Below are 16,260 nucleotides of genomic sequence, written 5' to 3' on the forward strand. Positions count from 1 at the left end.
CGACGATGAGGAAGTGGGTATGCCCCACAGTTGGTAGGGGAACAATAACGAGCTTTTGTGATGGTTTAGAGCATTGGACGGCCCACTCGTTACGCTATTCGCATTGCGCGACGACTGGTTGTTCTTTCGCTGTTGTAAAAAGCTTTATAACTAGAATTAACGGAATTGCTTTCCTGACATCAGGTCCACGTAAGGCAAGCTTGACAACAAATCACAAGCATCGGTGTAGCTCAGGTTGTATGGGAAACATGGAAACTGAATACTAAGATAATTTACGCATGAAGGGTTCGTTGATGAGACTAAGAAGTAAATCATGAATTATTTTAAAAGCGCAGAAAGGAGTGCGACGGAAAGATGGGAATTATTTGAGCAAAGAATAAAAATGATGGCAATAGAGTGTGGTTGCCACATGCAGTATCAAGCTCTAAAACAGGAACGCGAGCTACGGGCAGGGCTAAATGATTTGGTGAAAATTGAAGCAGAAAACCCGGGCTTATTTACACATCAACTGCAGGTTGTCAAAAACAAAACTGAATGTCTTGAAGAGGATAAATATAAAGGCGCATTTATACGCGCCAGAGCTGAGAGATACCTCGTGGGTAAAGCCCCGAAAAAGCGAGCCTTGTCAGATGAAAAGGCATACGCTCGAGCTCACGACATACCAGAGATAGAATTGAATGATAAAATATTGAGAGAACATAAACATACCACGAAAGCTTTTGAAAGCTACTATCAAGAATTGTTTGTTTATCGCGAGCCAAAGAAGCCGGGTTTTGTAGTTGAATTCTTCATAGAAATGCTGAGGACACAAATTTATTGGACAAGTCTATTAGTATAGGAAAAATAGAAAGCTATCGATTTTCTTGGCATGGGCAAGTCGCCCGGTTTATATGTCATTAATTCCGCCTTTTACAAGGTGTTCAAGGAGGATATGGCCGCCACATTGCATGAGGTTTTTTGAGAGTCTTGAGATCGAGCAACTCTGCCTCCATCATTTATTCGGGTGCACACTGTGCTTATTTCTAAAGGAAAAGAGCAACATGTTTTACGCAAAGTGACAGAATACAGGTCAATAACGCAAACAAACGTAGAATATAAGGTGTTTATGAAAGTTCTGGCTAGGATGTTGCAAGGAGTTATATACAAGTTGGTCGGGCCGCATCAGACTTGCGGCATCAAGCGTAGGAGCTTATTCATGAATATTCATGTCACCAGGAGAATTTTGGAGTATTGTGACGCTGCACTACTGAAAGTATCTATGTTGCAAATTGATCTAGCCAAGGCTTTCGACATGGTTCCACACAATATACTCTTCATGCTAGCATAGTACGTTGGTCTTGGTGCGATCATATGTAAAGGTATTAGATTGGCATACAAAAGTTCAACCACAAATTTAATTGTAAATGGCGAACTCTCACAGCGCATACAGGTACTTTCCTCAATGCGCCAGGGATGTCCTTTAAGGCCTTTGCTTTTTGCTATATCTTTAGAGCTACTGTGTCGAAAGTGATTCACCACGCCGGGATTAATGGTTTCAGGCTGCAGTCATGTGAAGTGCGTGTTTTGGCACACGCCGACGATACTGCCCTTTTTGGTGTTGATAGAGAATGACTGATTAAGAATCACTGAAAGGTTTTGTGACACGAGTGGAAGCTTATTGAATGAAGCAAAAATCATTGGTTTATGTCATGGTAGTTGGGACCTCACGCCCAGTTCCTTTGGAAATATTCAGTGGCTTACGACACCTAGTCCTTACTTGGGGGTAACCATTGGACAAGTATCAAGACAATGAAGCGTTTTGGCATGAGAGGGCGGAATAAATGCGCGCGACAGCCGAAGGATGGGGCGGTCGTGACTTATCAATTTTCTCTCGGTCAGCGGTATGTGACCTGTTTCTGGCTGCTAAAATTATGTACCTTTTACAAGTACTTAATTGTACGCGTAAAAGCATTCATAAAATCCACAGGATATTAGCCACGTTCATCTGGAGCTCTACAAGGGAGCGAACATCTAGAACGAACTTGTTTCGGTGTGTTAAGCAAGGAGGGCTGTCTTTGTGCCATCCGTTTCTTAACCAAGTAATATCACGTTTCCTGCTAATAAGAGACCAGAGAGACTCTTTTAGGGGCGAAGCTCCTTATGGCGTGGCTTGGGCATCCCTCGTATGTAACCACCAGTGGCACATACCCGAAATAGGTATAACACTTGACCTCCAAGGTGGTGCCAGTGAGAGATTTCTTCTGTGCGTTGTTTGACAATAAAAAATAGTGCTCAATGTACATACCAATGGCTGCTAATGGGGAATGAGAGACATGAGCATTCGGCTTTTAGTCAACGCGCACGCTGCAATCCCCATTAGCAGCCATTGGCATGTACATTGAGCACTATCGGACAAGAAAGGGATGCTACATTATACTCGCTGGGTGTAACCTCCTTAGCTTTAGAAAGGTTTACCGAGCGTTGAGCCGCAGTGCCATGAATACAATGAACTTGTATATAACATGAATGAACTCAAGGTGGTTAAAAATGAGAAGTAGATACGAAGCGCAAGCCGTAAGAAAGTAAAAGCCGAATTCTCCTGTCTCTCATTTCTCATTAGCAGTCATTGGCATGTAAATTGAGCCCCATCTGACAGGGAAAGGTTGCTACGTTATACTCGCTGGGCGTAACCTCCTTGGTTTTCGAAAGGTTTAGCGAGCGTTTGGTCACAGTGCCATGAATACAGTGAACTAGAATATACCATGAACTCGAGGTGGTTAAAGGTGGGAAGTGAACCCAAAGCGCAGGCCGTAAGAAAGTGTGCGTGTGCCACCTCTCGTTTAGTCCTTGGAATGTCCGCTGGATGGCGGTGCTTCTATATGGGGAATATATGATAAAAAGATGCGAGATGGTGGGACTTGGAGTGTTGAATAGATGAACGAACGGACACACAAACAGATGCATGGATGGACGCATGAACGGACGCAGGGGCGGATGCATGAAAGAACGCAGGGACGGGCGCACAAACAGACGCATGGACGGTCACACAGACGGACGCATGGACGGACGAATGCTTCGCCCCACTTTCCATCATTCACTCCGTGGATATGCTGCCATTTTTTTATGTTCTTTATTTCAAACAATGCTGTTACACCACATGCCTGACTTCTTTGTATCTTCAGACAGGGGAGAACGACACACCTTGTCACCGTTCTTGCGTGAAGTTGTGTTCTCAGTCGTTTCTTAAGAGCTAGGTTTTCGATAGATTACCTAACTAAAGTGAAAAGAAAGCGCCTTATGAAAGGCTTAATACAGAATGTCTCTCCGGTTCCCCTTTACTGCTCAAAGTATGAAAAGTCATATGCACAAGACGTACTAAAGTGAGTGAAAAACATGTGGACGCCACCAAATGCCCAAACTTCCTTTTTCAAACTTCATACGGGAACCTTCCCAGGGAAAACGTGGCTTGAAGCGAGAGTGATGTATGTATTATGGGGAAGCAGCTGTCTCCTGTGTAACAAACCTCAGACAATTGAACATGTATTTATTGATTGTAAGAATGCCATTTTCTTTTGGGTCATATTACAGAGGAGTTTAAAAGAAGATTTGCATCTTACTCCACATGGTACCTGTTTTTCGCCATGTGATAGTTCTGTGCAACATTTGGACGTTATTTTCTTACTTGGTATTCATTCGGTTTGGTGTTGTGTGTTATCGTACAGACACTGTGATGTAAGAGTTCTATCTGTTCGTGAGTGTTTCATGGAAGCTGTTATCAAAGTGCGAGATGTACATAAGTTTACCTACTGTGTTGAAGATGTAATATTTTTGTTTGGTGTGTCATGACGCATGAAACGCATGAGATGTGTGATTGTCAGACTAACTCGACCTGTAGTCAAGAAGGCAATAAAGAAAAAAGCCGGTGTAGCTCAGTGGTAGAATACTGGGCTGGCACCCAGCAGACCCGGGTTCGAGCTCCCTGTGCCATTGATGCTGGGTCATGCTCCCTAAGGCAAGTTTGACAACAAGTTACAAGCACCGGCGTAACTCAATAGTAGATTATTGAGCTGGCACCCAGAGGACCCGTGTTCAAGCCCCACTGTGTCATTGGTTCAAGGGTGGAAGGGTGTTTTTTTTTTCAATTTCGCGCGATGAGCTTACGGGCCCAGACTGCACGTCACCGGAAAAATGATCGCATAATAGCTTTCGCTGTAAAACTCAAAAAGTTTTTCATGCATTTGGTTGAGACAACTCACAGGCGAAATCCTTTTTTTTTTTCACGGTTGAATATTTCGATTGGTGGGAGAGGAGTCGTTTAAGCGTATAGCATAGCCGAGTATGTCATGACGCCGGCAAAAGCATCTATCGCATTCTCCTGTATAACACGTCATAGTAATGTTGCGGGTAAGGAAAATGAGCGTGACGAGGAAGGAAAAGTGGAATCACGAAGGAAATGTGCAGCACATCTATGTACGGCATCACGCAGGAAAAAGCAAGTGTAGTACAGCCACCTAAGGTGTGAGAGAGAGATACAGGTTTATTTACAGAACGACAGAGAGGTCGGCCTGATTGATAGCTTGCTCTAGCCTGCTACTCTACACTGGGGGAGGGGAGAGGGGAGAAGAAAGACTAATGGATGACGATGATGAAATAGAGAGGTGGGTATATAGAATTCTTGCTAGCTGAGAAAATTTTAATAGCAGCGCCTATAGTCCAGATGCTTCTAAAAAGGCTATAACTGCTCTTATGACCACATATGCACTGTTGGTGTCTGGCAAAGGGCCCAAAACGGTCTTTACAGTTAATGACCGACTGCGATATAGTTCAGTAGAATAAATCAGTGTTTGTCGTTCACGTGCGTATGCTGGGCAGTCACAAAATATGTGCTCAAGTGTTGCTGGCACATCACAGTGTTCACAATTAGGACCGGTGTCACTGCGACTGATAATATGTGCGTAACGTATGGTGTACGCCACACCAAGACGAATGTGGTGGATCGTACTTGCGAGTTGCCGTTTCAATTTAGGGTGCATGCGAACCTCATTTCCGGGTCCCATTTTTGAAGTCTCCGGTGTGGCCATTCCGGTTCGGTCCAGTGCTTAAGTCTGTAGCCTCGCATCACGCAGCGAAGCAAGGCGTTCGTGTCAGCTCGTGAAAACGCAATGCGTACTTCAAGGGCACTGCGCATTTTCAGGTTCAGCGTCTGCCTCTTCGTTTCTCTTCACGCCGCTATGCGCAAAAATCTACAGAAAAGGAATAAGATGGCTATTTGTTGAAGCAACCCAAGTACGTTCTGCGATTTCTATAGACAAGATATAATACAGACCTTGCCTCATGATCCAATTGATGTTTTGCAAAGCGGATTTGGCATCAGAGAACATCGTCCAGGCTCGAGGTTGCTCACCGGAAATAAGTCTTATTGACTCCCGGATAGCGACAAGCCCTGTGGCAGTTGATGTAGTTTTATGGTCCACTTCAAAGCGTCGGACGATATCCATGTCTGGGACGACAAAGGCTGCGGCGGAGGTGTTTAGTGTGGCGGACCCGTGGGGTACACGTGCAGAGAATCACTGTACGTTGTATAAATGTGATGTATGGTCAGTTGTCTGAGGCCAACAGAAGAAACAAAGAAACGAGTGACTTCTTCGTAATTCCAAGTATCGTAGGACAAACAGGTGGTTTAGGCAGGACTCATGGAGTCACTGCAGGAACGTCCGGCGGATAAAATCTTGATGGTAGAATATTCTCATGCTGCGGTACCACTCTTGAGAAACTGCACTCTGAGTGAGTGGCGGGTAATACTGATAGCGGGTGCTGTCTGTGTCGGCTCAGCAATTGAAGGTGAACTCTAAGTGGCTCGCAGAACATGTATACACCGATGGGACAAGCCCAAGCCTCTGTGATGGTCCCAAGCATCTTCGTAAGCATTGAGCTTGAACAGTCTTTAGCATCTTCACACAGCTAGGCCTCATATTGGAGAGCACCAGCGTGCTGTATTGTATGTATCCCACAAATAGAGTATTGTACAATTGAATTAGCGATGATTCTGATGGGCCCCATTCCGCTCCTGCCACGTGGCGAAGAACGAGAGCAAAGGCGGGAAAATGAAGTAAAGATGATTAGGAGTGACGTGAAGGGGAGAATTTGAAGTATGAGGGAGAGGGTGAACCATATCATGGCCATGTTTAGTGAGTGAGGCATGGAGTAGGAAAGGAAAGCGATGATCAGGTGAGTGGAAAGAAGGAGAAGGCGGGTAAGTATAGCACAGCCTTGTCTGTACAGTAGATCAAGTGAGGGTGAGGAGGAAGGATGTTCACTTGTGGAGTGAAAAGGTAGAGGTGAGAGCTTCATAATGCCCATTGTGTGTTTAGAAAAAGTGTTTAACGAATTAGAGTAATTGGTACTTTACTACGGGAGAGAAGAAGCCGTCCCTTACGAAACCATTGCGTCTATCAGCGGCTTGATTATTCTCAATTAAACATATAACTCGCAAGTACCGATTCGCTGTAACATTGCCTGAATATCAGGCCACAGTCAAAGTGAATTCAAAAATCTCTCCTGTTCACATAAATAAATTCACACTTTTGAGACGTCACAGCTTAGCAGTAAAGTTATTTTTTGGCGCCAGTATATCTCGCCGATTGATACTTACATGCACCCTATTAAGCTTTTTTATGAACTGCAGAATTTAGCGGGCGCTTTTGAAGCCGTATTCGCAAACGCAGATGCTAACGGCAACACGTGCGCCCCAACATACTAGCGTTCGCTTTCTTGTGCAAAGAAAAAAACAAAAAATGCAACACCCGCATGTGCTGCTGTTACAATTCAACGACTGAGGCTGGGAGCGCAGCACAGACCAAAGTATTGCGCTGTCCTTTTTTGCCGCTCCTCGGTAGCATTAATAATTCCCACTGATTTGAGTGACAAAAGGTCTCCAACAGCTGGCTTGAAGAAACGAAGCTTGACGCTAACGAGCAACATACCAGAATCGCTGATTAGGTGAAACCTTCCCAAGGAATACTACGGTTGAGGTACGTTTTACGTTATCTGGCTTATTAATAGTAATTGTTGGCGTTTTATGTCCCAATTCATGCATTATTTATTTATGAGAAACTTATTAGTGGAGGGCTTTTAAAAGTTTGACCATCTTGGGTTCTTAATATGTACTTGAATCGAATCAAATATGCTTTTAGCATTACGCCTCCATGAAAACAGCCGTCGCCAACAGGATTATATCCAGCAACCTTAGAGTCAGTATTCGAACGCTACAACCACCAGGCCAGTTCTGTGGTTTACTCTACCACCATGGTGCTGGCGCATCATTATCATTTAGTTTGGAAGATTACGAGCTGTGTTTATTGGACCTTCTAGCTACTTTCCTTGTGTCGTATGTTAGTGCGCTGTCGACTGGTTCAGGTACCCTTAAGCAATCTGTTTTCAAAAATATTGTCGCAAATTGACGGTAAGGTTTCAGCTGTCAGATTGTATATTAATGTGTTCCTCAGAAATCGATCCTTGGCTCATTGCTTTTTTGTGATTTATTAATGATCTATCTAATAGTTTGAGTACTGCAGACTGTATCTTGTATGCAGATGACACGACTATTTTCACTTGCACTAATAACACCGATGACCTACAACGAAAAATTCATGTTGATCTACAAAATCTAAGTTCATGGTGTCAAAAGAACATATTAAAGATTAGTCCATCTTAAACCGTTTTTATGGCCTTCTATTCCTTACCGACAGTATTTTCAAAATATATATTTGTCTGTTTGGACGATAACCTAATGCCAATATCTGATCGCACAAAGTTTCTAGGGTAATCTTAGACAGGAATATGAAGCTCAATCTTCATGCGCAATCACTCATTTGCAACATAACCTACGGAATACGTGCCATAATCAAAACTTGTACATATTTTCAGCCACATATCATTCATTCCCTTTATCACACACATATTCACAGCCATATATCTTATTGCATCAGCCTGGAACAACACATATTTCACCCCACCTCAACCAACTTCAACGCATAAATAATCAAGCACATTGTCTGATGACATTCAGACATTTCTCAACCAATGCAATGCAACTTTATCAAAATTGAAATATCTATCCTCCTCATCAACTATACCAGCTGAAGTTATCTATTGTTATGTATCAGCTTTCCGCGGTATTCATGACATTATTGTAAATAACCTCGTAAATAACAACGATACTAGTTTTTCTGAGCTGCATAATCACCTTCTGCTTAAGATTCGCACCGGCAGTGGCAAGTTCCCCACCACGTTTATGGGAATCAAGCTATAGAATTCCGTTCCTTACATCATTAAATCATCAAGCGCGGAACCTGCATTCTAAATCCAACAAATACTTTTTGAAACAACTGTCTTCATCCTAGCAATTGCTTTTTGTTTGGGACATGTTATATTGTTTTTTCTGTGTTGTAACCTAACTTCTGATTCTTTTTTTTTTTAGTGGTACATTTCTCTTTATGTTTGCTGAACATACAAGTATTTCTGATTTTGTATTTATTTTCACACTGTTCATTTCCTTTCTCACCAAAGATACTGTAACAACTAATGATATATACCTTCCTTTTTCATTCACGTCTTTTATGCCCCCCCCCCGCCCCCCGACAGTTTTTAGCTTGGGGATCCTTGAGTATTAAAAATCTCTTACACACTTTTTTGTAGAGTAATATTGTCGATATTGAATAAACATTGAACTTTGAACTTTGAATAAGAATGGTTAGCCCCACTAAAGTGTATGGTATGTCATTCCAATAATTTCATATGTTTTCTTGCGTAATCCATATCTGTATATTCCCCGAAGTTTTCCATGTATTTCTGTAAGAACCTTACGGAAACATATGGGATTGTTGGAATGACTTACGGAACGTGACAATGAACGAAGGAGACTTTAACTAATCAGTAGTTCACCAGCAAAGCATGTCACTGCAGCTAGTGTTCCGACTAATAAAATTGTCTCCGTCAGGCCAACAAATTGTAAAGCCAAGTTTTCTGGTCTAAATATTGGATCCAGAAATGTCCTTCACCGAAGATATCTCATCACAAAGTACAGTAGACTGCCTTTTTTTAACGACATAATATATATCAAGACTATTAACCAAATATTTCCTACAGGGTGTGCTCGGGTAGTGCGTACCATTCAAGAGGTGTTTACAGGCGCCAGGGAACGCCGTATATACTATCATCTTAGACAGCTTGCAAACATCTTTCGCATATTTCAAAGTAACTCTTCATGCTTAACTAGCGTTTACATTATCATCATCCACAAGGCCCTTGCCTTTTTGTGCGGCAAACTTGCTTTTATTGCAGTTTACAGATACCACCTTGCGACTTTAGAACACACGTGAAAACCGACAGATGAAAACACAATGTGATACACAGGTTTTCGGCAAAAAGTTGGGCGCAGTACAAAACAGGGACTAGGGAAGACAGCGATGACACAGGCGCACAGTCACAGGTGGAAGTTTTATGGCATTCATGATTTTTTTTTGTCAAACGGGTATAGTAATTCAGGGGTTTTTTTTGTTTTTTTACGTGAAAAAAATTGTATCATGTGCCAATTTCGATAGTTATATATACGTGTTGTCTCTTCAATAAACACCCACTTGCGAGCGTTCGCCTGTGTGGCCGTTCTCTTCTGTTGTCTCCGTTCTGCGTACTGCACCCCACCTTTTGCATTTGGAATTACCCGTTACCAACTAGCCCACATGGCTGTTTTACGGCATGTTTTCGGAAGAAGAGCAAGTCCAGAGAAAGCCTGACCACCGTTTTATAGGTCTACCTATATTCGCCAAAGGCTTCATACCATCCTTATTGTGGTAAATTTGAAAGGGTTGATCGGGAATGTCATGTTATGCGGTTTCGCTGTCGATACTTGACATCTGCAAAAAAGAAAAGTTGATTCGCTCTCGAGTTCATCCTTTTGCAAAAGATGTTGCATAGCGTCATTCTCTGCTTCGAAATCTATAAGCTTACACTAAATTACAAATGCTACAAGTGTACAAACCGCTGTAAATTTTGCAAAAAGGAAGCCTTTGCGCGGCCCTCGTGTCAAACATAGCCATCACTATCATCACCGTTTCATTTATATTATTGTCTCAATTATTTTTTGACTCCTCAATAACTATGAGCCAACGGTAATATAGCGAATCCTATGTAAAAGAAGAGCAACTTTGCTTTGTTACTCTATCTATACCATAGGCTTGATTGATTGATTGATTTGTGGGGTTTAACGTCCCAAAACCACGATATGAGTATGAGAGACGCCGTAGTGGAGGGCTCCGGAAATTTTGACCACCTGGGGTTCTTTAACGTGCACCCAAATCTGAGCACACGGACCTACAACACTTTCGCCTCCATCGGAAATGCAGCCGCCGCAGCCGGGATTCGAACCCGCGCCTTGCGGGTGAGCAGCCGAGTACCTTAGCCACTAGACCACCGCGGCGGGGCTATACCATAGCCTTACGAACATGACTGTTCCACAACAACTTCCACAAAAGGTGACACTAGAGACTTTTACTTTCATGGCTCTTAAAAATATTCTTATAGTGAATCGTACATTACTTTGTACCGGTACTCTTTCCAGATAACATTAATAAACAATTGATGTCACTCTGTTGCTATTTAGAGAGCTCGGTATACATAATGTCAGCTACTAGGCTGTATATCTCACGGAAAAGTGTCATTAAGAATTAAAGATAATCATTCCGAATACGCTTCCCACGTAAGCTGGACAGGACAGCTAGTGTCGATACCTTTTTTTTTTTCACTTGATAAATTTGTTCCGGGGACCCTCCATGGTGGTCTAGTGGCTAAGGCACCCGGCTGCTGACCCGCAGGTTGCGGGATCGACTCCTGGCTGCAGCCGTTGCATTTCCGATGGAGGTGAAAATGCTTGGAGCTCGCGTGCTTAGATTGAGGCACACGGTAAAAAACCCCAGGTGGTCGAAATTTCCGGAGCCCTCCAATACGGCGTTTCTCATAACCAAATGGTGGTTTTGGGATGCTAAATCCCAACAATTATTATGAAACTTTGGCCAGGATTATTCATTTAACCTGCTCGTGGTAAGCATCACTCCGTATAACTGAATTCGCATTTTTCCTGTGCAGTTAAGAAGAACCTCATGTTAGTACAGAGGCATGGCCGATATCAAAGCTGAAAGCTCATCGCCGACGTGCGACAAGGCGAAACACCTTCACCACTTCGAAGGCCTCCTGGTGGGCGACATGTTCGAAGAGTCGCGGCTTCGATCAGCCTTTCGTTACGAGCCCAGGGAGGAGGACGTGTTCGTCGTGGGCTTCCTGAAAACAGGCACCACGTGGCTTCATTTCATGCTGCAGCGCATCGTGAACCATGCGAGCGAAACGCCCGCACTGAGCGCCGCGGCGTGCTTGCCTAACGTCGCCTTCCTGGAATTCGCTGGAGGCGAGAAGGTTGAGAAGTTATCCAGGACCCCGGGACTACCACTGGTGATCAAGACGCATCTGCCCTTCGAGAAGGTGCGCTTCTCGGACAAATCTAGGTACATAGTAAGGTTTAGAGCTGGGTTAGTCGGTATACTTAGCCCAGTGTTAGCCCAGTACTTGAATGGCTCGAGTAGAAATATGGCTGACAATCGCCATCATTTCTGAGAAGTCAAGGAACCATTCATCATTCAGTGGAACGCCAGTGCACCAAAACCGTGTCTTTCGAACTTCCGTCAGTTAGTGTGCGTCAATACGTTCCAAGTCATCAGCATTTGTGAGCCCAAAGCATGTGCGCCCTCTCCTCTCTCTCCCTTTTTTCCATCTTTCAAACTTGCGGCGGCTGCATTTCCGATGGAGGCGGAAATGTTGTAGGCCCGTGTGCTCAGATTTGTGTGCACGTTAAAGAACCCCAGGTGGTCGAAATTTCCGGAGCCCTCCACTACGGCGTCTCTCATAATCATATGGTGGTTTTGGAACGTTAAACCCCACATATCAATCAATCAATCCATCTTTCAAACTCCCTTATCTCTATCCCAAGTGTAGGGTGACATACCAGTCACTCCAGACTGGTTAACAACCCTGTCTTTCCTTTCCCTCCTGTTCCTCCTAGTGGATGACTAATCATTTTATACAGTATGGTGAAGTAACGCACTTTTGACTGGCACAAAGAGGACAGGTGTAGCGTCCATCTTGTTTTCTTTTTCCTTGTCATAAGTGTACTACTTCTCCATACAATTTAATGCCCAGGTATACAAACAGAATGTTTTCCTTCAGGGGAGTGATTTTGATTCATGCATTCGACGGGGCAGCTAACAGAAAGAGATGGCAATCCAGTATATTCATGAAAGTTGAAACGTTCCTGAGCCAATTTTCCAAGTGATCGTCAATCGAATTTTGTTGCCTCGCCAACCAATCCCCTGGAAACTTATCGAATCGTTCAAAGAGAGCGTTCCAGCGCAACAAGTAGCAGCAACAGATGCGAACCAAAACCTCCTCAGTGAAGCGTGAGAGGCTGCGATCAGCAAGCAAGACCTGGTCGACTAGCTTCAACTGGTAGCCCCAAGACCGGTGGGTGGTCCAGGCCAGATGGTTTCCAGAATAAGGGGTCTTCACCAAAAAATATTTAGTCAGTAAATTTTTCCTCTCTGCCTCGTGCACGAGCAGAGTTGCAGAGAATTGTGGCACCGTTCAGGCACTCTTTTTCTCCTTCGCGCCTTTTACCTAGAATCATGCAAAAATAAAACGCCCCGTTGTTCCCCACTGACTTCATGATTGTGGCATGGTATATAGGAAGGGAATGGCGCTGGAGAAAGTGACAACGTCGCTCATAAACTCACCATGCCTATAAGTCTACTTACCACGTACGACTACAAAGTTTGGCTGGAAAGTTCACAGCAACGGTTGATTTTTGCGGAATGTGTTTTTCCACAAAGCCTGACTGATGGCTTGAAACCCCTTTAAAAGATCCCGAATGTATAGATAATGCGCACGGCGAGCTCCAAAGTGGCTGCGGTAGGTATATACCACATTTTAATGTTGCATTTCACATCAATTCATTAGTACATAAATCATCCCGTCGCCGAAGCAGTTACTGGTTGTCGATACAGCGCAATATTGCCGCGCGTTTGTTATTTTCACTTTTGTTTCATTTGGTTTTCGCTCACAAAGCCTGTCAGGAATGCTCAGCGCAAACTGCGTCTCATTGTTCGAGAAAGTTCGCGATTATTCTAAATCATCCTGCTAGTATTGCAAGCAAGACGCGAACAGGGAACATTATTCCAGAGGTTGCGCGACGACCAGTGATAAGGTTGGAATATTCGACGGCATATGTATAAATTCCGACGTGCTTCGTCACTTGTACACTGACCGACGGCCGACGCTCGCCGCTATCAGTGCCAGTGTCTTGCTGTAATCTGATTTTAGTTTTACGCAGCTTCACCTTTAATCTACAGTCTGCTCCTTCCATCCACGTCACAACGCTGTCACAATATGAATTAGTTACCACACCGGTACTGGAGCTGTTCAGTCATACTAAAATTGTCATGGCTCGTAGCACCCAAACCCAGCTCCATAGAGTTACTCGTGATTACTCGAGAAGCTGTTAGCGCCGTCGCATGTCTGTTGCCTGGAGCATCTACTAACGCAGAAGTCGAGCCATGGTTTAGTGCAGGTTTCTGACAGCTTAGGCAAGAATAAACTTAAATTGTCTCTATAGAAAATAACAATATTCCTTATACGTACTATATAATGCCAAATCAACAAAATACAATTCGTGTTCAAACCTATGTGACTTCATATGTTATACAGAGAGAACTGATTACAACAGCTTATTTAAGTTGACATCAAAGTTCGAATGTTTTCTTTTATCACATTAGGCGTGTCTTGTACGAAGATTCAAAATTCCACAAATTTTCATCCCTGGTCTTCACATATAATTATGCAGAACTGCCCATTTGTTTATATTTACACTTGCATTTATGAATTTTATATGGTATGGTCATCAGCTAGAACGTAATTATTGACTATGTGCATTAAATTTAGTAAGTGTAACATATGTGCGCATCGTCAGCTTAGGCTGTTGTCTAATTCTCCTATATATGTACTTCGAGGGAGACCATTGTTAACTAAATCCCAGTTATTTAGCACGTCGTATGAAACCCTAACGTGTGACAGCTTCATACGGTGATAAGCGAATTTTCTTAACCCTAAAGAGTTCTTAACATTCCGAAAAGGGGATTCATTTTAGTCACGCACTTTCTAGAAAGTTGTGTTTGTGAATGTGTTTTTTTTTTCAATGCGCTCAAGGCCTGTGTTTGTGTCAATCGAACAGGTATGTCTACGTGCTACGGAACCCGTACGACACCTGTGTGTCGTACTACCACCAGGTGCAGCAAAAAGCCCCAGGTTGCGGTGACCTGACCTTCGACGAGTTCTTCGAGCAGTTCATAGACGGATGGATTCACCCGAACGATTACTTCGATCACCTGGCGTCCTGGTTGGCGCACAAGGCGAGACCTAACTTTCTGTGCATAGCGTACGAAGACATGAAGAAAGATCCTCGCTCCGGTATTCAAAAAATCGCTGCGTTTCTCGGAAAGGAAATCAGCGACGATGCAGTACTGGATGAAATCGTACAGGTATGTCGTAAGTTTATTCCACTGAAGGAAAAGTGCTCATTTAAGAAAGAAAGATTCTCTCATTTAAAATTTATTTGTAGAATAAAATGTAACCTTCGAGCGTTCTACCCATAATTCTTCATTGTTCTTCAGGAGTTAAGCAATGAAATAGCAGTTAGAATTGTCACCATCGTCATCATATGACTCAATAACATCGATTAGGGAAGAAAAAAAATTATTACAGAGAATACTGATGGTGACTACGATTGTCGATTATGTTAGTTAATTGCAACTAATCGTGTTACGGTGTAAGTTCTGTAGCTCGCGCGCTTTTGCTTTTTCATAAAGCCTCATGGCCAACGTCAACAAACCACTGAAGTTTGTTTATTTGTTTTTGTAGTTTTTTTAGTAAATACTGCATGTTCAGATAAGAGATCAGGGTTGGGGACTTCCTTTACAATCTGATCATTGAAATACCGTAGATGTGTAGGGTTTATGGAGTCCGCTTAATTCGTATGTTAGTATATCTTTTATCCGTTTTGTTTTGTTTTTCTACAATATAGACCATATCTCCGGATATTATGAAAAGAGCCTTCACCGAAGCCCTTTTTGCAAGGCAACAGGAGAAGTCTGTCAAAGGCCGTCCCCCGAACGGTGCTTTAGACAACTCGTCCGACGGAGTTAGCAAGCTCAAAGGAGGAAGCCTCGTGAGGACAGCGACTGTCGGCGACTGGAAAAACCATTTCTCAGCCTCTCAGATTGAGCGTATGAAAGCCAAAATGGCATCCAAGACTGAAGGCTTTCGAACAGATCTGGAGGTTTTGTGGAAGGACTCCAACCTGCCGTGAATGGTCTATTCAATATGCACCACAAAAAGCAATTCGGCAAATTCGCGCATGCCAACATGCATCCTTCTGGAATAAATTTCGGTTAAGAATATCACTAATAATTTTTTGTTTAAAATCAAATATTCTTTCGTAGACTGGAGAGAATACGAACGCATGGTGCGAAGGACCGGGGCGTACAATGAAGTAATAGCGTAGGAGAAGCGAGAGATACACAAAAATAGCATTCTTGAGAACAAATTCGGGATCGTTAGTGCGATCACGACTTCCTGACACTTTGCTTACAAAGAACGCCAACTATAACTAAGTTCGCATCTCATAGTTCACCTCACCAACACTGCAACATTAACTTTAGCCGTAGGCTTCTTCCCGACTCCAGCCCTTTATAGAGAGCAGGAATCGGGGAGACCCCTTCGACTCCTATCCTGTATAGAGATCAGCAGTCAAAAAAAAGCCTTCGACCCCTGTCCTCTATAGAGAGCAGGAGATGGGGAGAAGGCTATGACTGATTGATTGATATTTGGTGTTTAACGTCCCAAAACCACCATATGGTTATGAGAGACGCCGTAGATTATAGAGACGCCGGAAATTTTGACCACCTGGGGTTCTTTAACGTGCACCCAAATCTGAGCACACGGGCCTACAACATTTCCGCCTCCATCGGAAATGCAGCCGCCGCAGCCGGGATTCGATCCCGCGACCTGCAGGTCGGCAGCCGAGTACCTTAGCCACTAGACCACCACGGCGGGGCGAGGAGGCTACGATTCCTGCCCTGAGCCCTCTATAGAGGGCCGCAGTCGTGGAGAAGCCTTCGGCGTTGC

General features: G+C 43.6%; 1 protein-coding gene across 1 annotated transcript; it reads left to right on the forward strand.

Annotated features, from left to right (window-relative positions):
- The first annotated feature begins 11,151 nt into the window (after positions 1-11,151).
- LOC119169617 (sulfotransferase 1C2) lies at positions 11,152-15,442 on the forward strand. Its single transcript, XM_075885758.1, has 3 exons — positions 11,152-11,534; positions 14,309-14,615; positions 15,158-15,442. Exons 1-3 carry the CDS (start codon positions 11,152-11,154, stop codon positions 15,440-15,442), a joined length of 975 nt encoding a protein of 324 aa, XP_075741873.1.
- Positions 15,443-16,260: the final 818 nt, after the last annotated feature.

This window comes from Rhipicephalus microplus, chromosome 2 (genome assembly GCF_043290135.1).
Source record: "Rhipicephalus microplus isolate Deutch F79 chromosome 2, USDA_Rmic, whole genome shotgun sequence".
In the NCBI taxonomy this organism is placed as follows: domain Eukaryota; kingdom Metazoa; phylum Arthropoda; class Arachnida; order Ixodida; family Ixodidae; genus Rhipicephalus; species Rhipicephalus microplus.